This window comes from Myiozetetes cayanensis, unplaced genomic scaffold, assembly GCF_022539395.1.
Source record: "Myiozetetes cayanensis isolate MyiCay16 unplaced genomic scaffold, myiCay2020 scf14, whole genome shotgun sequence".
Taxonomy (NCBI): domain Eukaryota; kingdom Metazoa; phylum Chordata; class Aves; order Passeriformes; family Tyrannidae; genus Myiozetetes; species Myiozetetes cayanensis.
This window is the reverse complement of record NW_026087048.1, coordinates 7,174,774-7,200,787: the sequence shown is the minus strand read 5'-3', so window position 1 is coordinate 7,200,787 and position 26,014 is coordinate 7,174,774. Positions and strand designations below refer to the sequence as shown.

At 40.4% G+C, this 26,014-nt stretch overlaps 2 protein-coding genes across 7 annotated transcripts in view; one reads left to right on the top strand and one right to left on the bottom strand.

Annotated features, from left to right (window-relative positions):
* MNS1 (meiosis specific nuclear structural 1) overlaps positions 1-26,014 on the bottom strand; it is a 55,828-nt gene that overhangs the window by 23,184 nt on the left and 6,630 nt on the right. The window contains exons 9-11 of one of the 4 annotated variants that reach the window (XM_050309956.1): positions 25,876-25,948; positions 10,444-10,557; positions 2,229-2,332 (exon numbers count right to left, since the gene is read on the bottom strand). In XM_050309956.1, the coding sequence (XP_050165913.1) occupies positions 10,526-10,557; positions 25,876-25,948 (105 nt within the window). In that variant the 3' untranslated portion in view covers positions 2,229-2,332; positions 10,444-10,525. Of the gene's footprint in view, positions 1-2,228; positions 2,333-2,649; positions 9,377-10,443; positions 10,558-19,779; positions 21,032-21,132; positions 25,949-26,014 lie in introns of those variants that run through there. The other 3 variants (XM_050309957.1, XM_050309955.1, XM_050309958.1) reach the window with 3 other exon arrangements.
* Positions 1,760-24,489, top strand: TEX9 (testis expressed 9). Of its 3 annotated transcripts, XM_050309959.1 has the most exons (12): positions 1,760-1,810; positions 1,893-1,978; positions 2,760-2,823; positions 3,984-4,051; positions 7,742-7,799; positions 8,795-8,880; positions 10,319-10,497; positions 14,319-14,401; positions 16,689-16,862; positions 20,730-20,864; positions 21,334-21,468; positions 24,355-24,489. In XM_050309959.1, exons 1-12 carry the CDS (start codon positions 1,760-1,762, stop codon positions 24,430-24,432), a joined length of 1,197 nt encoding a protein of 398 aa, XP_050165916.1. In that variant the 3' UTR covers positions 24,433-24,489. The 3 variants fall into 3 exon arrangements, with proteins under 3 accessions (XP_050165916.1, XP_050165917.1, XP_050165918.1); XM_050309960.1 differs by lacking the exons at positions 1,760-1,810; positions 1,893-1,978 and adding an exon at positions 2,229-2,423; XM_050309961.1 differs by lacking the exons at positions 1,760-1,810; positions 1,893-1,978; positions 2,760-2,823; positions 3,984-4,051; positions 7,742-7,799 and having other exon boundaries at positions 8,832-8,880; positions 10,474-10,497.

The window sequence follows — 26,014 nt, the reverse complement described above, 5'->3', positions numbered from 1 at the left end:
TATATTGTACAAGAACTTCAAAACCAGTAAAATTATTACTAAGATGATATTTTAGTTCTGCAAAAAGAAACAATATTTTCAGGAAAAAAAGTTGCTGTGTGGAAAGAGCATCTTTCTCCTCATAGCTTTCATCCTGCCAACCTTTCCTTCTCTAGTTCCTCTGTTTCCCTTAAAAACACCCAGAACTTCACTAGAGGCGTTTCTAAAAAGTGGCTTTGGTTGTGATGCATTAATGTCTCATGGAATCTACAATATAATCTATTTTTTCCCTTGAAGAGTTTAGATTTCTACTACTACCCTTGCTTTTCTTGTTTCTCTAATCCAAAGGCGTAACTGATGGAGTTAAATTCTGATTTTTTTTTTTTTTTGAAAGGCCACCATTAACCTCTTTCTTTTGTTGTTAGTAAAAACCCCACAATTATTGAAATGGACTGACTTCTTGACAGACAATTTTTTTCAAAATTTCCACAATCTGTCTTCCAGGCTCACTCTTTTCCTCCTTTTTGTCAAAACCTTTGTATCAACATTAGTGTTAAGAACTTCAATTTTCTATATTGATATTTCTATTTTTTGTCTCCCACTAATCACATTTGTCCTGTCTTTCATTTCCCCTCCATTTATCCTGTTACACTACCTGTCTCAATGCTCAAAATCTCTGAGCATTTCTTCTGTTTTGAAACTAATACTTCTGCAGAAATCCTTCAGCTAGGCACAGACCTTCTACTTCCAGCCAGCTAAGCCCTTCTGATTTCCCTTGTGCAATTAAAATCACATACAGCCCACATAACTCACTATAGAACTATGTCATCCTTGCTCTATAGATACCCGGCGACCCATGTGGGTGCAGGACAGTGGGGCTGTTGTCACACAGAGGGTCACCATCCATTAGAAACTTGGGAAAGGAGATGGGAATGAATGAGCAGGTGAGTGGGTAAGTAATCTACCATCTTCTTGTGGTGCCAAGCAACAGGACAAGAGTAATGAGCAGAAATTGATGCCCAGAAGTTCCACCTGAGCATGCAGAAGAACTTCTTTACCGTGCAGGTGACTGAGCACTGGCACAGTTTGCCTAGAGAGTGTGGAGTCTCCCTCAGTGGAGATATTCCAGAACAATCTGGACACAATCCTGTGCCATGTGCTCTGGGATGACCCTGCCTGGGCAGGGAGGTCGGACCAGATGGTCCCACTGCGGTCCCTTCCAACCCGAGCCATCCTGCCACTCTCAGACTCCATGAGGGGCAGGAGGGGAAACGGGCTCGTGGGTGACTGGAAGGAGAAATGCAGCAAAATCAGACTGTGCGGGGGTGAGGGACAAAAATAATGGAGGGATTCAAACATGTGGTGGAGGACAAGGCTAAAACCAGGTGACAATCACAGAGATCTGGGAATGGGAAATGCAGAGGGACGACAGCACCGAAGGGCTGCACACTGGGTGGCACAGCTGCTGTTAGGCTGAAACGAAGGGATGGTGGCAGGACAACTCGTATCAAGGCCAAGAGGCTCTAATAGAAGGGCTGAAAAAACATTTATGACAACGATAAGCGAAATGCCACCTCAGCCCTTACCGCGAACCCGAACCCGTGGCAGCCCAGCGCCACGCCGGGAGCCAGCTGGTCCCTGCCCAGGGTCCCGTTCCCGCGGCTGTCGCTGGGGCCCTGACACGGACGGATGGAGGGAGGGATGGAGGGTGGGACGGAGGGCGGGCGGCCGCCGGTTGCCCTGGCGAAGGCGACGCCACAGCGGCCTCGGCGCGGACAAAATGTCGGCGGGCGGCAGCGGCGGGGCCCGGCGGGGCGCGGACCCGCTGGGGGTAAGGCGGCGGCGGCGGCTCGGGCTCGGGGCAGCGCGGCCGTGCCGAGCCCGCCCCGCTCACTAACGCGTCCTCCCCGCAGGTGCTGAGGGCGGCCGGCGGCCCCCCGCCGCCCGCGGGGCCCGGCGCGCTGAGCGGAGCCTGGCTGGCCAAGGAGGAGCAGTACAAGTAAGGAGCGGCCCCGCTCGGGCCCGGCCAAAGTCGGTCCCTGTGCCCGGTCCCGCGGGTCGGGCCCCGCAGGGCGCTGGGGGCACCGCGGGACACCGCTGCCTCAGGCGGGCTCTAGGCCTGGGCATGAGGGCTTTCTGCACCTCCAACACTGTCTTTGCCTCTAAAACATGACTATATAAGAGCTTAACCCTGTTGAAAACAGCTTGAAAGCTGTAAAGGTTTTAAATGGAAGCCCCCGCTCTGTTACCTGTCGGGCGCTTGGCCCCTGTGAGTGTTGAGGGGGCACAGAGAGCCACGGAGGGTCTGGAACTCTGTACCGTGAACCATGCAGGGACACCAGCTCACTGCAACCTGTACAGATACATAGCAACACATCTTTAAATACGTGGTTAAGCAATGTAGTCGTACATCAACCCAACCTCTGCTGCTGGGTATGCCGAAGGTAAGGACTTTGTCAAACACACAAAACACCAAGGAAATAAAGACATAAAATGTGTATTAAGCAGTGAGACGTCCAAAACCAGTGACACCCTTCACATCTCAGAATTACAGCATAAACCTTGCTGCTTGATGGGTATAGGTATTTTATAACTGTTGATTTGCCAGAAACCAGGGAAATTGTTGAAACGGAATTTGTTAAAACCCTGAAGCATATTTCAGTGCTCCTTTATAGGAATTATTAAAATTTCACCTAGTTTAGGCAGAAATACTGTCATGCTTACATTTATTTCTCTTAAACCTTTCAAAAACTCAGTGACAAGCATTCTTACTCTTTCAGGCGACTGAATGCAGAATTAGAAGCCAAAACAGAAAAACTGGTGCGTCAGGCTGAAGAGCTGATGGTATGTTATACAGAGTGATACATGATTTAGCCTTGATTCACATGCACACAGGGTCAAACTTAAAAAGAAATTATTTACACCATGGGTACTAAAACTATTTTGCTTTCAAATGCAACATAAGCTTTCATTTTTATTTTTTTTCAAAGGCTGTAAACTTCTACTAAAAACATGCAAAACTAGTTTTAATATCATTTCATTAGGTAGGTATTCACACAGGTGCATAGAACATTTGTGCAGATATAGACATAAAACCACATAAAAAACTTTAAGAAAAGGATCTGTAGGTGGTCTCCTGTATTAAATGCTAAATAAAAATTAGTATTTGAAAACCAAATTGTATTGCAATAACTTCCTAGTGAAATAGGATACACATTGTTCAATATGAAAGAAATACAAAGAATAAGCAACATAAATAGAAAATGTAAATTTAGTAAGAAGGAAACGTTCTTAAAACAGCAAAAGCTCCTATTTATTGTCAGTATTATCTTTTAACATTGGAGTAGCTCTGTGCCAGATGAGAATCAAGATTCATACAAAAATGGGACAAATGAATAAAAAGGGAATGGGGCAGGTATGGTTTATACCCAAACCAGTCCAGGGAAGGCGTTCTGCATATTAGATATATTCACTGTAAGTACACTAATTCAAATAAATAAGGCTTTAAAAGCAAATTATTAAGTCTTCTGGAAATCTATACTTGCATGCACTTTTCCTGCTGTTGAAACTTCATTTTTATGGCCTGTGAACATACTGTTCTTTTGAGCAGTGACAAGCTGAGGGTAGCTGCTTGGCATTTGAACAGAAGCAGTTGAAACGGCCAAAATAGCATCTAGTCTCTTTCCTTTAGAAAACAGCAACAACAAAACCACTTTTTTTTTCCCTTCCCTAAATACAGCAGAAGATGAAATATTCTTAGGACACTTAATATACCACATGGCAGTGCCAGATTGCAGAGATATACATTTAACAACAAAATAGCAACAGCGTTTTCATTTTTAGCCATCTTTTCCTGTGTTTGCAAAGTTCTTTTCCACAGTAGAGTATAGTTTCCATTCTTTTCCATAGTAGACAGTAGTTATTGTGATTTACAAATGGGTAATTCATCTTTAATGGATTATATTCCCCCAAAACTGACTCCTTTTTTTTCTTCTTTAATAAAGAAAGGCCAACAGAAGATACTATCTCGACCAGCTTCAGTACAGTCTAAGTCACCTGATGACAGACAGAGGTATGTGCTTTACAGCTGCTGTGTATAACTGGTGGGGAACCCCACACTGCTCCTGCACACCCTCACTCGTGCCCTCGTCATGCTCCTGTTTTATCTGTCTTTGTGGCATACTGGATTGGTAGAGTCTAAATTTTTTCCTATTACTTTTAAAAAAACCAAAAATCCAAGCAAGTGTTGTTCCTTGTTATTTCAAGGAAGCCTTAATTTTGCTGGAATGTTCTATCAAGGATAGTAAGTACTGCTGACCTCTGTAAAGAAGCAAGGTACAGTAACAGGTTTCTTTGCAATAGATGGTTTTTAACAGTTCAGCTGAGCAGGCAAAGGAACAGATACTTGTTCACATGTAACTTGGGCCAAATGTTCCTGGGACAGGAAGTGCTTGATGAAAGCGCACACAAAACCCCAAGACAGGCAAACACTGAGCTGCCACCCTCTGGAACGTGGGTACCATTGCACTGCTGGGGCCCACGTGCCTTTGGCCTGGATGAACACACGTGGAGCTGTGGGGTTTGGCTGGGTGTCCAAACTCCTTGGATCAGGAATGGGAACATGGCTTATGTTCACTTAATTGTTCGGGGGCATTATTACTTAGTTCTTAAGGTGTAAAAACCTTCCCCAGATCTTCACTCGTGAAGACTGGCCATTATGAAGGGTTTCTATATTGATAGTGTGGAAAGTGGATGAATTTAGGATAGACTGATACACAGTTTATCAAGGATCTGATCTGTAGGTTCCTAAATTCATGATGCCACTTATCCAAGAAAGAAAGATATGGGGACAGACTACAAGATGCCTCAGCTGTTAAGCTGCAGTTGGGAAACTTTTCAAATAGTGTATATGAAAGTCTGATAGAGATGATCAAATAGTTACTTTTGTGCAGGATAAAAGCAGTGACATCATTAAGGAGTTTTTATGAAAGTAAAAGGGGTTTTCAGTACACAAAAAGGTGTGACAGCAAGTCACAGCTTCTATGATAGAAGCCTGTCTACCAGAAAAAGTTAACTACAGTTAAAATTAGTCCTGAGCTATTTTAAAGCCATATCTGACAGCTGAGGGATCAGGGGGGCAAGCAACTTAATGTGTTACCAGTATAATCATGCTTTGCAAACAAATTCTGGATCTCACTTTAGGTTTATAATCTGTTAGATGAATTTTGAACATTAAACAGAAGATTTTTAAAAACTTCAAACTGGAGTTGAGTTTTAGGGCTGTTTTATGAAGTAATGCGATCAGAGGATCCAGCTCCACCAAAGGAGTTTAAAAGCTTTGATGATACACATTAGAAATAAATGAGGGAGTGTGGAAGAATTAAAAAAAATATTGAAAATTAGCCTGTTAGAGTAGCAGCTGATCTAACAATTACCTACAGAAATTAAAACACCTTAAAGCAACCACAGCCTATGTTCTGGTAAACATTTATGTGAGGGAAGGTTTGAAATCCCATGCTGTAGTGAAAAAAATTAGAAATGTGTGCTAGGAATTAGGCACACTGATTATCCATGAGTGAACATTGAGGCCATTCAATTAGATTAGTTCCAAGTATTTAATATTTAATTAAAAATTCTTTTATTTCTAAATTGTGCAAGCACATAGGTCATAAATCTAAGGGAAGCACTTGAGATATATTTTTTAAATACCTCTTTGAAATTTCTATTGATTCCTTATAAGGAGAATGAACACTGAACTGGAAAGAAAGGGAGGAATTGAAGCAAAGAAAGAGGTAGTGGAGGGGGGAAGGTTAAATGGAAACACAGATATGTAGGAAAAAACCCAACAAATACTTAAGTCACTCGGAAAATAAGTTGTTCCGGAGTTCTTGCAGCATATTTTTCGCAGGGAAACTTGAATTACTTAGCAACAAAGCAGCGCCAGTGACACCGCATTGAAATCAGCTTTTGTTTACACTTTCCCTCTCCAGACACTGGCAGGCTGAAGGCGCTGGGAAGGGCCCGCGCATGGGCAGGCACGGCCCAGGCTGGGCTGGGATTAGCAGCACAAAGGGTTTGCTCATGCACGCACCGCCTGTTTACACGCAGCGATGGAATTGTTCCACACGAGCTTCTGTGTCAGGGCTGCCACGATGCTCTGCCCACTCATTTGTGCACCTTCTCAGGCTTTACACGCTAATTTCACTTACCATATCACCACAGAACTGTATTACAGCTTGTGAAAATGGATTGTCACGTGTGGGGAAGAGGAAAGAAACCCTTGGAGAATTTGAGAGATACCACGAGGTCGAGTTTTTTTGGTTTGCTTTGTTCGTTTGTAGGGTATTGTAGTTTTGGTTTTTTTCTTGTTTTTTAAGAAGGCCATAAGACAACAGATAGAGTAGGAACAAATTAGCCTATTGATGGAAAGAACATCATTGTTTTCCTGAATATAGAGAGTGTTGTATTTTCCTATTTTTGAGAATAACACATAACTGCATAACTGCTATTTCTGTGGCAGCAAATCCTCACCTTCTGCATGCTCCTAGAGCGAGCCAATAGGAAGGAAGCATGAGGAAAATAGGGTAAATAGACAAAAACTAATCATCCTATTCTTGAAGTCTGTTGCCAACCACACACAGATGATTTCTCCAGGTTTTTTTTCCTTTTTTTTTTTTTTTTTTAATTAATAAAATACGGAGCTTTGTGCAGATAATTCTTGTTGATGAATGTCTGTGAAATTTTTAAAGGCAGGATCTAAACATTTGCTCAAATCAGCCTGGCAAAAAAATTAGGTGACTTGATGAGCCAGAAATTTAAATTTTATTCCAAATCTTTTATAAGCCAGCATTTTAACTGAAGTAAAACAATTATAAAGGGTAGTAAAAAAGTATCCTTTCAGTGCAATAATACACATTCATACAGCTCACTTTGCAAGCAAAAAAGCTATATATGTATGTATATAACAAGAAACTTGACCTGAATATTACACAGCAGGCTAAAACTTTCTGCTTGTTTTCAACAGACTTGAAAAATAATCATTTAACCTGAAATTCAGTTACTAAGAAGCACAGTTTTCAGCCAAATAAGCAGATAAGAAAGCTGCCTTTTTAATTCCTGGTTTTTTCCCCCAATCTGTAAAACAGATACAATGTTTATAATACTTACTTCAGAGAACATTCTGTGAGGTTTAATTTATAAATTGCTCCATCTCATTCTCATTTGATAGAGATTGTTGTCAATGGACTTGACCACAGTCAGTGTGAGCCTACTGGGATAGGTGAGCTCTCTCTCCTGCTGGGATGCAGAGGACACTGGTTCTGTGTCTGAGCTCAGGGATTTGCCTGTGGGGGGTGTGTTTGCCCAGGGAGCTGGTGGTGAGCTTTGGAAACAGTTCTTGTTGAGGCTGATAACCCTCACACTGGCTGAGTACTCCCTGGTGCAGGGAATCATGGATCTAATAAACCAGGAGCCTGCATTCCAAGAGCTAAGATCAAGTGTCTGGCAGATAAGTAACTGTTACATTACATGATAGATTCACCAGGTGATTGAGGTGGCAAATGAGGTAGAACGGAAAGACAGAATGAGACTGAATTTATGCTTGAATTTAGGATATGTTCCTACCTTAGCTCTATTGTTTATTCTGGACATGTAAAATGTTATTCTCCTTATTCCAACAGAGGGGTTGAATTTCAGTTGTGTTTATTTTATTATAGATGTTCAGTGAATTTTTATTTTTTAAATTTTCTCTTTTTTTTTGCAGAGATCCACTCTTCCACTCCAGTCCTGAAGTTTCATCTCCTACACACTCCCATGCCAAGGTATCGAAGTCAAAACTATCCTGGTTAAATTTTATTCTAGTCTAGTTTCCACATAGAACTTTTGGGTTTGAGGCTGTGCTACACTGGGGACTTTCCATGGGTGGGAGGCCAAAAGGAGGTGGTGCCCAAAGCAGTGCCACAGGCACGGCGTTACCAGGGTTTGTTTCTCGGTGCCAATGGTGCTTAAGTGGACTTACATCGTGGACTTGAATTTTTGTAGTCTAAGTTTCCTCTTCTATAAAGTCTTGATGGAAGTGTTCAGTGTTTAGAACATCAAATTAAGAATTCCAAGTGCAGAATATTAGAATATAATTATTTTCCAGCTTTATTCCCTTCCCTCCCTCAGCTGTTTAATAGTAAAGGCAGTATTAGTATCATCTAGATGTAATAGGAAACAATGGAAAAATGAGACTGAGATTAGGAACAAACTCAATAGTCTGTAATTACAACTATATCAAATCTTTTAGGAGGTGAGCTAAAGCTTCCAAAACACCATCTGCAGTTATTTATCAGGACACAGTAGAAACACCTCTAATTTTTTTAAGGTTATTTGTGTGAAAGTAACAGAAATACTGTTAGAACTTCCTTCTACAGGGAATTTATAAGATGAAAATAATGCATAAAATACCATATTTTTTAAAGTATGATAAGCATTTTTCAAAAAAATGCACTCTGATGACAGTGCAATAATTAATACCTTGATAACAGCTCAGAGCCTTGCTTGTGCATAGATTTATTCTGAGTATGTGTGCAAAAACAAGCCAATGACTACTGCATGTTTGACAATTAGGGCATACAGACATAAAAATGGTGAGATAAAGATGAGTGCAAATAAAACTTTATAAAGCCTGAAAAGCACCCTTTGAAAAATATCCTTGATTCTGGATATGTGATAAAGAAAGAAAAAGAAACCGCAAAAAAAAATCCATACTAGAAAAAAATAATTCCTATCGAATTAAAAAAAATAAATCACTCCTTTCTGAAAAAATTTGTAGGTAGCAAGCAAGAAGAAGTGTGCTGCTGCACCCACAGATCAGAACAGACAGTACTCTGGAAGTAAGGGAAAAAGAACCACTTCAAGGTATATCAGACATCTTTTTTGGTTTTCTAAAATCTTTTAGTTGCTATTTTTGTCTATCAGGTTATTTTATTCATGTATGCTTCTCTATTTGTATAAATAAATGTATCAAACTTTTGGTCCTTCTCAGTCAGCTCCACCATGTGGCTGTCTCTGTTTACTTGCACCAGGAATTATCAGTAAACATATGTGATTAATATTACAACAGTGAAACTGCTGCTTTCTGCTCCATCACCTCTCAAGGCTGACAGCTCAGCTCTGTAAACCCCTTCAATGGAAGGAGGCCCAGGGAGCTGGCAAGGCAGAAATACAGAAATGCAGCACCTGAGGCAACCTGAGAGAGCACCCTTGGGTCTGTGGGAAACATGAGGCCCTCAGGGGTTACTCCTCTGCTCTGGGTGATCTTGGGCTCACAGGACAGCAGAGGGTCAGTAAGGTACCACAGCTTTCAGGGGCTTTAGGCTGAGAAGCTTCAGCTCTGCAGGTTGCAAAGTCAAGGCTGTAAAACCAAGAAATTGAGATCTGGATGAGGGAGAAGAGTCGAGAAATGCACGAGATCCTTGGAAGCAAACGTGAACTGCCACAGGATATGGCATAATACCAAAACAGGGTGAAAATTGACTGCAAGGTGGCAGAACATGGACCTGACAGAGGCCAAGGCTGTTCTCCAGGACTTGGAAGTCAGTGTAGACCCTGGGACCTCCCTTGGGCAGGTCAAGGCGGGGCTGTCATGAGTACTTCGTGAGAGCTGGAGTGGAACTGTGCAGATACAGGCCCTTTGAGGCGAACCCAGAGTTGTGGGAGAAAAGTTAGGAGCTCAGAGGAGTTTGGAGGCTTCACTGGGATGAGGATATATTAGAATAATAACTTATGAGCTTCAGATCCTGGGAGAACTAAAGTCACCTTTGCATAAAAGAAAACTGAGGAGAAAACTGTGAAGGTGATGTGTTACCTTGCATTTTGGTTTTATGAAAACTTTGATATGCAGCTACCAGGATCAGTGATGTTCCTTAGACATCACGATGCAGAAACTGCAGCAAAGTAGGAGTAGAGCCACAGAGGACAGAATTCTACAAATTGACTTGGGAGGGGAGAAATAGCAGAAATGAAAACAGGATGGTATCTAAAGGCAATAGAACATTCCTCTGTTTCTTTCTTTTACTCTGATCTAGTTATGAATTTCACAGTAGAAAATGGTAGTGGTTTCTTTGCCTTCTACATTATAGTATGTAAAATCCTGTAATTTGTTTATGTGGAATGTGGTCAAGGTGAGATTCACGAGAACAAAGTGAGAAATTGCCATCAGTGCATCTTTCATGTGAATGCAAGTAATGAAATTGCATTGGGTAAATAACTGTACACTCTTAAAAATAGCAATCACATTAGATTTTTGTTATTATTTTTAATTATAAATTTAAAATCTAGGGTTATCTTTTTTTAGTTCAAAAATAAGAAACATGGAAGTGCAAAGTGCTGATGGTGTTGCAGTACTGGAAGATTGCATAGGTTTTTCTTTAACAAAAACAATAAGCAAAGTTGAAGAAAAACTAAAGAAAGGAGTCTTACCAGATTGTCCTGATGATGATATTATTCCAGCTGTTGGAAACGAAATGGGAGCAGGTAAGTTTTCCTTCCATGGTTAGTTCTTTTATTCTTTGTGACTGTTCAAAATGGGTTTTCCTGGGGAAAAAAAAAATAAGGAGTTTCTGTAAAAATTACAGGGAAAATTCTAAAGCCCTTAAGTTAAAGGAAACAGGAAAGAAGGTTTTTCCCTTTGCATAGTCCTAGAGGAAGCTCAGATCACCTATCAATGTGGATCTTTTGTGAAAAAGTGAATTCTTATCTTCATTTCCACCTTTATAGGGAGATATTTGGATGGTTACATGTGTTGAATATGTGCATAACATTTGATTCATTTCACTGGGGAAACAGAAGTACGTGATGCTAAGCTTGTATTTCCAAAAAGATGAACTTCAGGCCTTGCCCAGACTGTGCCTTTGGAGGAAAAAGCCTTTCCTCAGACCAGTGCTGTGGATCTTAGCGAGTGGCTTAAACAAGGTAACGTTTCAGCTACAGTGCCAGAATGAGAGACTTCCAGATCCTTTCCCACTCCAAATGGTGTGTTTATGTCTGTCCTAGAAACAGAGCAGGAAAGGGGATTGATATATTTGCCAGGGAGGCTAAAGGAACAATGTGCATCTGTCTTTTTGGCTCTGGTGTGATAAAAGTGGGTCTGTGTAGTTCCTTACAGTGCTAAAGCAAGCATGAAGGCAGAGATTCACCACAGTAGCACAAAGTGCCTGAGCCCTCTTCTTTTAATCTAACAGCTTGATATCTACAGAATTCCAATACAGGAATAGTTAGGCTTTCTAACCTCATGTAATTCGGAGCACATGTGCAGTTACCAAATCTCCCCATACACACCCTCAGCTATCTTTTTTATAGTTCTTTCTCCTTGAACTAAAAAGAAATTGCTTTGGCTTGCATTGGAAGCTTACACCAGATTAATTCAAGGTAACTCAAGAAGAGTTATTACTGGTGCCAAGCAATCAGGTCTCGCTTACCAAGCCCATATATTTGAGTATTGAGAGTTCTTCCTATAACTTTAATGATGAAATGAAAATACTCTGGGTTGCTTTTTGCTTTTTACATGTGATATTGGCTGTTTAGAACACTCTGAATGCCTCCTTAATATGCTAAATAAGCTATTGCAGAGCATTCCAGCACTGTCAGACTCACAGAGCAGTTATGGTGTTCACAAGGAACAGATGTAGGTATTAAGCAGGTCCTGTTGCAGAGAGGGCTGATCCCTCAGGGAATCTCCCCTAAGAGATTCCTTAGGCCAACGTGCCTTTGCTTGGCTCCTTAGGCCAGTGGGCTGATAAGGTTCCAGAGCACTGTTCTTTCCCTGAGCTGCTTGCACTGCTCTTCCTGGGCTTGGCTCCCACATCTTTATTTCATGATTACAGGTTACCACAGTGCAGCTGTTTTTCTGCCAACACAGCAGCTTACAGGTTACTTTTCTCAGGGACTGCTTTTGGGGGTTATAACTCAACCCTGCAGTAACAAGCAATGGCAGAAGCACATAGACACACAGAAGGCTGAAGATGAAGCTCTATTTTTATCTAATATATCCCCACACATAGGAACAAAATACCTGAATGTATTGTTGCACTTCATGTTAATCTTCAGATTATCTCAGGAATTCAAGCAGTCCATTCTTTTCGTGTAGCATATCAGACTCTCTCAGACATCCTCCCCTTGTTTACCATCCCCTATGCTGTTGGTTACTTTATATCCTAAGACCATCCCATAAGGAGATACTCCTCCCTCTTATCAGCTTCATCAGGTGACTAAAATTGACCAGTTAGGAAGCTAATTGTTTAATTATCTTTACCTCTTGTGAGAATTCAAACTTATTTGGATCACAGGCACCTCCCAAAACCGATCTGGTTCTAGTGGTGCACTTGAATTTTCACAGGTTTTACTTCTTAGTGCTCTTGATGACACACAGCTGACTAAGAAGTTGTCTGTGGACTAAAAACTGAGTAGAAAAGGAAACAAAATGGTAAAAAGCAGCAGTTTTTACAGGTAGTGGGTATAGCCCTAGAGTGATCTGTCATGGAGCTTACATTGTTCACAACAGCTAAACGATAGCTGGGAAAGAAATTTATGTATGAAACTGATTTTAGAACAGTTAAAACTGATGTTCAAGTATTGCACCATAATCCCACAGTATTGAATGAGATGATAGAGTGCAAGTTTACATTCTGCACTAGAGAGTGCAAAGGAACACTGTGAGAAAACACAAGTCTCCAATTACACCAACTTCACAATAAATACACCTGTGACATAACTCCAGTTACACCTACTATGGCTAATTAAGACATTTCCAAAGCATAAACTTACTGCCTGTTCACAGTGGAAAAGGCAAAGTAATTGTTAGAAATCTTTCAGAAGATGACAAAACCAAAATACTGTACTGTCACCATGCTGCTGTTCTATAGTGGATGCTGCCCCTTGCTGAGTATGGAACACATTCTGCACACCTCACCTCAAATCCAGGATGTAGAACCAGCAGAGATACAGCTGAGAGGGTACAGAGGCAATTAGAAGTGGGGAACAGCTTGAATTTGAATCTTCAGTTTGAAAACAAAACAATTAAAGGCACTATGAAAGATCTGTAACGAAAACAGTAATGGTAAAGGGAAAGCTGTCTCTCTGTAATGCAGACACTAGTAAATGCCACATTAAATTGGATTTAAAGCAAGCTATACAAAGTGTTTCTCTTTCACATAATGCACAATTAAATTAGCCACAGGATATTGTGAATGCCAAACTACAGTATGGCTTATGAAGAAAATCAAACAACTTAATAGTATAGAAGTACCTGAGAAGGGATTAAATGTAAGGGCTTCGATATGGTCTCCATCTCGAGAGCCACCAGTTACCAGAAGCTGGCAAGGGTATAACAGGAGGAATAAAAATCAGCCTGTATCTTGTTTTTTCATGGTGTTTTCCCTAAATCCTACTTATAATTGCCCTCTACAGAGTTACAGCTTAAGCTGCAACTGACAGTTCATAAGGGAAGGTGGGTGACAATAAAGAGCTGTTGCAGCAAATGAACACATGTACCCATCCACTCTGCTCCAGATACTCCTCCTCCACTTTATTCTTTTCTCCTTATAACTACTGTGACTAATGGTTATTCCTGTGTTGCTCAACTTGATCCTCAAACTGTTCCCATAGTTCATGCCTGTGGAAGTTCAGGGAGAGTTCCTTGTGAATGATCTGGGGAATAGGAGGTGAAAGAACAAACTGTTCACACACAGCTTGTTTTGTCATAACAGTCCATTTCTAGCTGCCCAAGAGCAAGACAGTGCTTAATTGGGAAAAAAAAAACCTGATTAAATGGATTTAATTTTAAACACTGTACTTTAAGAAAGCATAGGCTGCTGTGTGGGAGGGGTATTTACCTATTAGAGGGCTTTTCAGTCAACACTGAATTCTTGTGCTCAGTTTAAAATTACTTTGGCTGTAACTACCCAAGTTGCAGCTACAGATGGACTGCAGGGCAGACATGCCCTACAATACAGTTTTCTTGACTTCAGACTCAAGAAATGCTGTAAGGTACAGCCAGTATGATGCAAGTTTTCAGTAAGTTTCAATTTTGAGAATTATGCATCTTTTACCTCTTAAAGATGTCAAGTTCAGTCATTAAAAGAAAAAATCTATACAAAGCTTTGCCTGAGAATGAGAAACCTGCAAAATCTTTTTAGAAATCTGTTTTTATTTGCCTGTTTCTCTTTAATAATTGCAAACAATGTCGAGTGTTTCTAAAAATAAGAACATGAAAGTGAGTTCTAACATCAGCCTTGCTTCTTTTCTGCATTGAATAATGAGTACTTGTGGATATTAAATGTAACTTTTTATGTTCACAGAAGCTCAAATCAGATTTCTTAAGGCAAAGTTACGTGTCACACAGGAAGACCTGGCAAATGTGGTGTTTGAATGCAGGAAAAAGGTAAGAGCTGGATTTTCTTACCTATAGAAATGGAGTAGGATCCCCTTCAGCAAATAATCACAAAACAGAATTCTCTCACCCTTTCCTTTTCAAGTATTAAGAGCTAAGGTTCTATTTTTTTTTTAAATATACTAAGAATTTAGTATCAAGGATAGTTAATTTCTATATAAATGTGATCTTGGGCTAAAAGCTTCACTCCACTGGGAACGAAGACTTGCCCCAGCTGCAGGAACACTCGTGCTGCAGAGTGCCCAAACCACCAGTGCTGGAAGGGCAGTGTTACCAGAGCCTGAGAAAAAGGAGGAGGAAACAGTAGCAGTGAAATACAGATTTTGGTGTGCAGAGAGGAGAAGTGGTGCCCAGAGCTGGGTGATGGGATGAGAGGGATGTTCAAGGCAGAGTGAGAAACAGAAAAGCTTGAGGAATATAGCTGGGTGCTTTTGGGGTCATCAGTGGGTAGAAGTGTGGAAACAGCTGATCTGTGAATCCTCTTTAAATGGAATGTTGTAATCAAAGCAGCAATGAGGCTTTCAGGGTTCTCAAGAGTTGGTGCAGAGGACAATATTTGGAATTACGTATTTGGGCAGATCAGTCTGAAATTAAGGCATAGTGAAGGTACACTGATATTTCACTGTTAGAGTTTTATGATCTGCACTGTCTGGCAATCTATTTTCAAGTGATGCTCAAACATCTCTTGAACTGTAAAACCTTAAATAGCTTGTATTTGTCTGCCAGAGGGATCCCCTCTGATTCATGCGCTTGTAATCAAGCAAGCGTTTTGAACTAACTTTCAATTTTCCATACCTGGATTATTTACTTGTGGTCTCTTGACTTCAGAATGCTTTTTTCCACCTATTCCTCAGGCCCAGATGTGATGATGACATTCAGAACATATGGCAAAACACCTATATGTTTTCTCTCAAGCTTTTAATTTAGAGTTAAGGAGCAGGATGATACTAAATGAGTTTTTTGAGATAAGTATGTGAAGAAAATCTTTAGAAGTAATTAGATTTTGATATTTTATGTCTGTACTTAATTTCATTTTTATCAACACGGATGCTTTGCATTTCAATACTTTTCTGCTGTGATCAGAAGGAAGTTGTTACATTTGATTTTAAAGACATTTCCATTTTCAAATCAAATGCAATACTGTCAGTGGCTGTTGAACTTCATCATTCCATGCCAAAACCACTACAGACTTCAGTTGCTGTAGCAGATGACAGAAGACAACCTTGTACCTATTCTTGTGCTGCTCCCATAGCACTCTGTGTGTAAATGTATCATTCTGGGTACTAGTGTCTCTGATGTGAAAATAACTTTATTTCTTTCACAAGGTCACAACAATTTCAGTTAGGTAAAGCTCTGAGGTAGATTCTGGGTTTGGTTCCAATTCACAGTCCAGTTGTTAAAAGGAAGGAGTAAATCTGTTTTAAATGGAAATAAGTGGGAGTTTCTGAGGTGCAGGTGGTCACAGGGAGCTTAGATAAAGCACACAGATTCCCAGGTGAGAAGTTTGTATTCCAAGGGGCTGAGAGAACAACAGGGAGGGATTTGTTTTCACAGAGACTCCATTTCTGTGTGTGCCTTTATTTCTTTTTCGTAAAGAAATGAAGGGCATAATGTGTCTCTGAAATAACCTACATTAGTGTTCACTTACAAAGTTTGAAAGGTTATAAAAGAAAAATGCCTTGAATTATAATGCTTAATGTGGGATGTAATTGCCAGTAGGTCATGAATCTAATACAGGATTCACTTGATGTTAAGAGAATCTTAAATTTGAATACTTGATGTATCCTGGATCATTAGCTTGCTTTTAAGTAAAAACCAGATAATCTCCTAAAACATAATGGATTGGTTTATCAGTAATTATTTTCTCTTCTTTTGCCCGTAATTTTTCCTAATGTGTGCATTTAACTATTCTCACAAAAATGTCGGAAAATATCTGTGTCCCACTCTTGTTCATATTATTCCATAACACTTTGATATTTCTCAAAACCTCTGAGCTATGAGAAATTAAATGTTTTACATACTGTTACAAGACAGTTTCAAGTAAAAGACTGTAGAAAATTAAATGAGAGAAGTGTTACTGGTTTTTTGAAGTATTATGCTGGTAACATACTGGTTTGTTTTCTTAGTTGTTGCCATGTAATTTTTAAAACCTTATCTCTACAGCGTGTATATTTTTACTGCCTTTTTATTTACAAGACATTATTACTGCATTATCCTCCTGCTTCCTTGCAATGATTTAGTTGTTTTCGGGTTTTTTTCGCTAATTACTGCCAAACAGGACGATCAAAATCAGAATTTAGAAACTCGGCTTAAAGATACGGAAGAGGAAAACACGAGACTGCAGCGAATGATCAGCGTGCAGCAGAGCCAGGCTGAGAGGTACAGGATGCTGTCTCAAGAAGCAAACAGAAAAAGTGAAGGCTTACAACAAGAAGTCACTGCACTAGAAAAGGTATTGAAGATATTACTCTCATTTATCTCACAAGAGAGAACAAACCCCCCATCGAATCACCCTTTGTACCCTGGTTTGATACGAGTGATCCCAGTAGTGTTTGAATCTCTGTTAGAAGTTTTAGAAATTGTGGTTTTAAATGGTCTAATCTATTTTTTAAAAGGAAGAAATAATATATTTTGCTAACTGCTTTTCTTCTGCTTCTACAATCACATATTCCTGTATTTTAAAATTAAATTCCTGTACAAAAGACCCACAAGAGACAAAACAACCTTTTCAGAAACTGCTGTCAAATTCACAAAGGAATCCTAAAAAATACAAGGAAATTCTATTTTTCTGGTTTTAATTATGACTGTTAAAAAATTACTTCTGTAACAAGAGTTTTATTGTAAACTGTAGAACCCAGTGAACATTTTTTTTAGAAAGCACCTGCAGCTCATATTAGTATGTCCTGCAGGTAGAGGAAGGGATGTGTCTTTGTTCTGGAAAATGGGCTGTTGGAAAACCAGCCACTCCAGCGTGGATGAGTCCCAGTTAATGTGGCTGTTGCTGCCGCCACCCTGGCACAGTGGTGTCCGTGCCTGGGGTAGCAGATGCTGCACACACAGCTCTGTTTGTTTGGAACTTAATCTTAAGGGCAGTGTGTGTTTGTCTTCAATTGCTCAGAGCTACAGAGGTTGACTTCAAAACCATGCAATACACAGAGTATTGTGTAGCCCGTGCAATACGACCAGAACGTTTCACTTAAAAACCTGGACAAAATGGGACACAGCTTAGCCTAACAAAATCTCATTACATCACACTGCATTTGTGTAGGCATGCTTGTGTCTTAATGCTTTGTAGTTCTGCCATTTTAAAACTGAAATGGTCTTTGTGGGCTTTTTGTGCAGATAGTTGGAGGTTTTAAGTTCCCTTAAATAAGTGCCCCAATGGTGATTCTGTCAAGGAAAATATTTAGTAGTAGTACTCATACTGCTCATCAGCTCACAGTAAAGAAGGCCAAGAATTTTACAAAGTCATTTTAGTCCCTTCTCTTAAAGCAAGACATGACAGGTTATATCCAAACCATCCTGGACTTTAAGTTTGTTTGACCTGCACTTAGAGCCTTCTTAAAGCAAAAGTTTTAAATTGATGGCAATTTCCAGCATTTCCTTAGACAGTCTATGCTGGTTCTTGCACACAGAAAGTATTTAGGAAATGTCTGTTGGGATGAAAAGTTTATCCATTTCTGCTGTTCAGGTACCGTATCCAGAATGTGGTCACTTCCCTCTCTTGTCTTTGTTCTGGATTTACTATTCTCTGTTGCTCCAATTATTACTCTCAGATTGTTTTCTAGAATTCATCAAGGTTACCAACCACATCATGAAAAATAGTGGTAGTCCTTTAAAATACTAAAGCAGCAAAAAAGGCAAGTATATGTAATGAATGGCTCCCTGCTAATTCAGAAGTTACTTTACATGTTTTTTCTGCTATAAGAAATTATCTGACTGCTAAAGCCATGCATGCAAAAATAATTTTACTGTAACTGCTTAATTCTCCTGTGGACTTAGGAGTCTGAAAACTGTTCTAATTTTTAGGTATGAAGTATTATTCAACACTATATAATTAATGTAGTGTAGATTAATTCTAGACACGTTTAAAAGCAATTTCCCGTGAACACAGGCCTGAACTGGTGCTCCTGTGCTGCTAAACTCTCAAGGCTCATACCTTCAGTCCAGAGAAAGTTTTCTGTATAGTTGAGATAGCACAAATGTAACCTCTGATTATGGGGCTTTATTGCTTCTGTTGTGATTTCTGTTCCAACACAGATGATAGGAGACTTTGGCTGCCATACAAGTTTCCCCAAACTACCTTATCAACAGTTTGTGCAATTTCCTTAATCCCACAGGTCCTTTTTTTGTATGTGCCTAAGCAGTGTCTCACCTGCTTTTCACAATTCACCTGAAAGATGGTAACTACTCTGTTATTTTTACACTGAATTCCTTTGGTCTTTGGTCTCTGGGAACATTCTGCTGCAACACCCACCTCAGTCAGCAGCTGAATTCTGATGCTCCCAGAAACTTCCATCCTTTTCTTTCCAGCATTCCTCTCTTTTTTTTCCTACCTAATTGATCTAATAAATGCTATCACCTTTCCTGTCTTTTTTTTTTACACCAGAACATTCCTTCCTCTGTGTTCTCTCCCTCATTAATTCAGTCCAAGCTATACTGTTAGATAATGGTCAGCGGGACACCAAAGTTGTGCTCTTATTCCTTTTAAAGCTTTGTGCAGGGGCGGTTGTAATTTGCCTTGAAGAAGGGCTTGATATAAGTAAAAGTTCTCTCTGCAGTGTTTTTTGGGGAGGACAGGTGTTGCAGAGCTTCCTACAGAGAGAAGTGCTGTGGATGCTGCTGCTGGGAGGGCAGAAGGCCACGGGGAGGGCTCCTCCTGGGTGAGCTCTGTGCCATCACAGCCCCTACTGGCACTCAAGCCATGTCAGAACAGTGGAGAAAATCCAGAAACTGAAATGGGATGCAGTTTTCAAACATAGGAGTTTATCCCTACCTCTCAGAGAAACAGTATGTGAAAAAATTAATCCTGCTTTTACTTTAAGTATTGAAGAATTGGCAGAAACCTTGCTTAGTTACAAAATAAAACACTTATTTCAGGTATTTTTAGGATTAAAAACTTGGGAGTCAGATACATTTAACAATATACCCTCACTGGATGACTTGCAAAAAAATCCATGGTAAGGTATTATGTGTGACAGTAAATGTCAAAAAGCCCTCAGAGAATTCTTAGAATTCTTTCATTAAATGATATGATTAGCTGATAAGTAATTTGCATTGCAGGCAGACTATTTTTTTTGGTCATTAAATGCTTGAAAGACTGTATTTCAAAGCTTTTCATATTAATGCAGAATAAAATACATAGCATGAAAGATTTACTTGACTTTATTCACAGCTCCATCATCTTGATACAAGACAAAGAGGTCAATTAGTATGTATTTCTTGGATAAATGATGTGGAAGTCTTAAGTAACCACCATAGAGCAGGTGTGGAATTGAGAAAATAGAACTTATTATTACTGAGGCAGTCTGAGGTTAAAAGGTTAACAACAAGGCCCCTTTCTACCTTGATTTGGTTAAGTCTTTCTGCGCCCATTATTAAATATTTGATACTTTAAAAAAAAAGTCTACTTCTTTTTCATAAAAGACAAGCTGTGCTCTTTCTGCCAGAATTGCTCATTTCTTTTACTTTGGCTGCTATCTGTATTCCCTGATCTTCAGTCTGATTATTCTGTTCCTCAACCTGGTCTCTTTTTCTCATTTCCCCACTTACAGCACAATGAAACACTGTCAGCAGAGTCAAGAGGGAACTGGTTTGCTTGGTGCCATAAACACTCCATGAACTCTTTTCTGCCAGATGAAATAGTTACTACCCTCAGCCATCTGCACTGGGCTGCTTTAACTTCTTGGTGGTAATTGCATGTAGGAATCTCTGGGGAAAAGAGGAGGAAGGAACAGGTGGGAGGAGGCATCTGGGAACACGGGCCACCGTTCCAAAATCTGCCACAGAGGGGACACGGCGACATTTATGTTCTTTCTCTTACTGAGCATACAAAGTTTTTCAATCAGTCCTGCGACCTTACATGATCAGCTCCATGATCAATCCAAGATAGGAAAGATCCTTTTTCAAAATTTCAAAGGAGGAGGGAATGTTTTAATGCTAGAATTGTCTTTGAGACAGATTCTATCTGCAGGCCAAAGAACTCCACAGACGCTTCAGCTTTCAAGGGTGAGCCTTGTTGTAAATGTGTTGTTGAAATGGGATTCATTAAAACACCCATTATTCACGGTGTTTGTGTTTATCTTTGCTTCTTAATTAGGAACTGGAGAACCTGAAGCGGGTACAAAAGCAGGCCACGGCCAGTCAGAGCGCAACAGAGGTTCGACTGAACAGGGCCCTGGAGGAAGTGGAAAGGTATAAAGTGGAGCTGAACAAACTGAAGCAGAGCAACAAGGTACAGTGGCTTAGGAAAACTATTTCCAGTCTGTGATCACTCAGTAAAGCTAGAGTGAGACAAAAAGCTTCATCAGCTTTGGAAGCATCTTATCTCTTTCAGGCAGTCCCAAAGTTAACTTAGAGCAAGTCACCAAAGGCGTGGGTAAGTTATCTTGGATGATGCTACTGCAATAGATGTACAGAATAACATTAAAGCCTCTCTGATTTTTCCTCGTTTGTGTGAAAATAAGATGTGTTTAGAAAGAGGGGGAAGTACACATACTCACCTAATACATTGACAGACAAAAAGATCTTTGAGATTTCCTTTTCTCCCAAGTTTTAATGCGAGAATATTTTGATTATTCCCATTTCTTTTCAGATATGTCACCTGTGGCCACTGTTCATCACTTTCTTATGTAATGCCGGGTTCCTTTGGCAAAAGCACCACTTTCATAAATAACACATTTCTCCTTTTCTTCCCTTGGCAGGATGTAGCTAACCAAGAACTCAAAACAATTGAAGAATTAAAAACAGAAAACAAGAAACTGCAGAAACAAAAAGGAGAGCTAATTACGGGTTTTAAAAAGCAGTTAAAGTTAATTGATATTTTGAAGAGACAGAAGGTAAGGACCAGAGTACAGGTGTATTTCAGTAAACAACTCCTAGCTAAATGTATCTGTTGTCAAGTCAGGTGATCCTGGAACTGGAGCCCCTGGAATGGGAAGTTTCAATGCAGGAGAGCAGCAGCCTCACTTTTCCTAGAGCCTATTGGTAACATTTTGTGTTCTAGCAAAGGCTGGTCTGCTTTTCAGTTGACCCCATTCCTAACTAGGAATGCATCCTGTCATGGTTAAAGGTTGTTACTGACTGAGGATATTTGTTTGTTCAAGAACAAACACTGTGCAGGTAATAACAGCAGCTCCCTTTGTGCTGTGTCAGTAGGACCCATTTGAACAGGTGAGATTTTTTAGTTTCCCCACACGCAAACATTATTTGTTGGATCAGCAGCTCTAACAGTGCCACCTCTCAGGAGTGAGCACTGCATTTTAGACCTGCATTCTTCCAGGGTTCTCAAAGTGTGTCCCTCTCTATCAACACTTTGTTTCTTTTTATTTATATTCTGAGTTGTTCTGGACATGTACAGTTGTGCTCAGGTGCAGATCTCCTTGTGTGTCAGACAAAAAAAAAATTAAAAGTCAGAGCACTTATCCTAGGTGTGAATTTACTCAACTGAAAGAGGGGAGTTGAGCTCCATCCTTTGGTAATTCCTGGAATATCCTGCATACTTTGAATCACACACAATGCAGTAACGTTGGCTGCAAGGGTGTTCCCATCCACCCTGCACTCGAAGCTTTGCTCTGAAAGTCGTTTGATTCTACATTCATTTCACATCCCCCTCCATTCCTCTCCCTCGGGGCATGGAAGGGTGGGCAGAGTCTTTAGCAGCTGAAGCTGAGACTGAAGAGAGCAGAGGTGATAGAACAAGTGCTGCCAGTTCATGCTGAACCATTAGTGATCCAGCTTCCATGGAAAGCTGCCACAGTGAGAAGTAGATTAATACTGCAGATGGAATACAGCTCAAAGTGTATTTAACTATCATATTTGGTAAAGCTCTACTGGATGTTCCCAAAAGGAGGGGTGTTTTACTTGAAAAGAAAAACCTCTGACATTTCTCAAAATATATTTTCAGCATAGACCAATCCATGAGCTTTGATAGTGCAAACTGAAAGAAATTGTGAGTTTACGTGAAAGGACACTAAAGTGAGAGGACTGTATACTAAGATATGGTGCCCAAATCAAACATTTTCCATTTACTAGTTCCATCAAACCTTTCACTTACAAATACGTGGGGTGTGTGCAATTATTTGTATCGGTTTCCCTTGTGAGGCTGCATGAGACAGTAGAGCTGTGGGCTGCAGAGCTGTCTGCACAGATCTAAACACCACAGAGTGGGTCACCCCCAAATCCTAAACTCATGTCATTAATCTGGGGGTGAAGTCGGTGCACTTTTTGTGCTCTCAAACCAAAGCCGTAAGAGAGCTAAAGCAAGCAACATGTGGTGGCTTTTTGGGCAGAACCCCCTTTAAGAAGGGCCAGCCTTAGAGATAAGAAAATAGAACATTTTATTTACCCTTTGGTCACTGCAGTGATCACCAGACAATTTGTAAACACTTGCAAAGCTGTTGAGCCCCTAGAGGAAGAATAGTTCTGTATGAAGTGGCAACTTCAGAGAACAAAATACACACACTTATCCCAAGAACTGGGAATTGCAATATGGAAATACACCCTTGAATCTGGAATACCTGCCCAACACAGGGCAAAGGAGGACAGGTGACTGGAATAAGAGGAAGTGAGGCTGCCCATGCATTTCCAGTGCAAGAGAATTTTCCTGGCAGTAACAGGATGCTGAGGAGATACTGGGATTCACCCAACAACAGCAGGGCTGGCTTAGCCCTTCTAGCTCTGCAAGTTTATTTTGAGAAGGAAAACTATACACATTCACTCAGCGTATGCTCTGTATCTGAGGCAGCTCATTGTCCCCTGGAACATGAATGCACTGAAATGGTGTCACAGCAGCATTTCTGTTTGACTGGGAACCAAACCCACAGTCTCAGACAAACATCACAAAACTGCACCAAATATAATTTTAAACAACTACAAATGCTATGTCAGAACTGCAGACAGGAGAGGAAGCCACTTACCTTGGCTTACAGAAAAATTGCATTTACCCAGAGAAGAGGGATCCTGCTGTTCTTTCCCAACAGACTGTAAGTGGAAGAAGCTGCAGGAGATGGGGCTGCCCCTGCCCCGGCAGCTCCTGGCAGGAGGCACCAGGGAAGGGCAGCTGAAGGTCCCATGTGCTCAACAGCCACAATCAGTGGAAGGGCTTCAAGTCTGCTTGGCACAGGCCTTTTGTTGAATCAATGAGGAAAACCTGATGTGGGCTGTTTGTGTAAGATTTGTGTGGCAGGTTCAGATGCACAAAGCACAGAGAGCCTGAAGAATGATAGAGGGGGGAAAATTCCCCAAAGACATTAGGTTTCAGGAGTAGGATGATTTGGTTTGGAATAACTTTAATGTTAAGCTGTGATCAATACACATATTGATCAGCTTGAGAGAACATGGACCAGTTTCCTTATATGTGTTCTTCAGAGGTCACAAGTTAGATTTTCAGGAATTTCCATGCCTCAGGAAACACAAGATATTTTTAAAGCAATATAAGGAACTAGGAAAAGCTACTAGTCCTGTTTTACTAGAGCTGAACTTACAATGTTTAGCATAAAGTTTATCACATCTCTAAACTATAAATTTTTGCAGAAAAATATGAGTAGCAGCTTCAGCTGGAATAGGTGAACATCCATCAGACTACAGTACCAAAAAAAAAAAAAAAAAAAAATCAAATTATAGATTTGAAGCCCCTTTCAGCTACCTGAGTTATCCGGGATTTTGTGTTGGTCACTCACACTCTTTTACCTTCTGCTCCTAATTGTGTTTTGGTTTTTTTTAAGATGCACATTGAAGCTGCCAAGATGCTTTCTTTTACTGAAGAGGAATTCATGAAAGCTCTTGAGTGGGGAAATTATTGATTCCATTAAAAAACAGCTTCTGTTTGAAAGACAACTCAGACAACACATTATTTTGGGACTGTATATGAACCTTGTTAATAGTCAATAACTGTATATCCCAGTACTGTGATTTTGTTGATTTTGCTTATGTTTAAATTGTTTAACTTTTGTAATCCTGATAGCTTGGGTTGTCATGTATGAAATATAAATTTCTACTGCAGTGTCAGGCCAAACCGTCCATTCTGTAATGAGCAGAGAAGCACAGACCATGCAAGGAATAGTCCAACAAGTGAACTTTGTTAATCAGTTTGCTCTGTTTTAGCATTTTAAATATACCCTGTCTATGGTAATATTCAGTCCAAAGAAGGCAGAATTTAGTCTCAGAAAATTCCTTGTTGCAACAGAAATAAATTACCAGTGATCCAGTTGAGAAGAAAATGTCATGTCCTTTTTAAAACACGTGGTTGGAAAATTGGCCTTGTCTGTTCTCTGTAACAGATCTCCCCTCAAAGCTGGTTGGTCTGGCATCTAATTTAAGCACCAACAGCTCTTTTATAGAAATGATCATAACTTGTTTTAGTCATTACATCTTACCCCCTGGCTGGCATAACCACACACGAGACTTGCCCAGACAGATTCTTTTAGTCAAGGTGAAAATATTAAACCTTTCCCTGGCCATCAGCTGCAGCCTGGGGATACAGTCAGGGGCTGTGACTACTCACAGGTGCTCCACAAGCACTAGTCATCATTGTCATCAGGAACCAGATAAAAGATGAAGGGTAGATGAGCTGAGCATACCATGTGTACACAAATGAACAGGAGCAATACGAGCCTGTGCTGCTTCCATGAACCCCTGTCAGACCTCAGTGATTTCAATGGATTCCTCCCTCAGAGTAAGGGAATAGGAACATGGCACAAAACCAGTAAGTTTATGCACTGAAAGGTATAAACAGTGGTTCTGACTTCAGCATGGAACAATGTCTCTGCTTTAGATCCTGCCAAAGTACCTCAGATCTACCCCTTTGAGGAGACAAACTCCATTTGGATTAGGGTCACAGTAGTATAATGCCAGTGCAGTCAAATCTTCCCACTACCCCCAGAACTAGTGCACAAAGAGAGTCCTGCAGTCCATACTGGGACAGGTGTGTGCATTTACAGCAGCTTAGGTTTCTGCTGTGCTGCTGGAGAAAACATTTCTAACATTGCTGCACCACTAACTGAGGAGAACTGAGAACTCAGAACAGTTTATTGATGAAAAATGCAAGTGCAGCTCACACCTATATAAAACTAACTGCTCATCAGCTGAGAACTTCGGTCTGAAGGTGGAGACTTTTAATGGTGTTAAAAAAGGAGTTCCTCACTGTTAACAGCAAATGGAAGCTTTCATGGGAATCAGCTGACACCTAGTGGCAAAGCAGGAGCTGAGCTGGAAAAAGGTTCAGCTCTCTTCTGATAATTCATTACCTCTTCTCTGCTGGAAAGCCAACCTAAAATCTTCTCCAAGCATGTTAATGTCATTTTCATCTTTGATTATCCCCTGCAGTAATGGGAAAGAAACACACATTAGAAGGTAAAACAGTAGAGAGATTTCTATGGATTTCTG

Excerpts from the sequence above, each read along its gene's own strand:
- TEX9 (XM_050309959.1), top strand. The coding sequence starts at position 1,760 with ATGTCGGCGGGCGGCAGCGGCGGGGCCCGGCGGGGCGCGGACCCGCTG. Across the intron at positions 2,824-3,983 it reads GTCAGGCTGAAGAGCTGATG|AAAGGCCAACAGAAGATACT; the intron begins GTATGTTATACA and ends TCTTTAATAAAG. Across the intron at positions 20,865-21,333 it reads AACTGAAGCAGAGCAACAAG|GATGTAGCTAACCAAGAACT; the intron begins GTACAGTGGCTT and ends TTCCCTTGGCAG.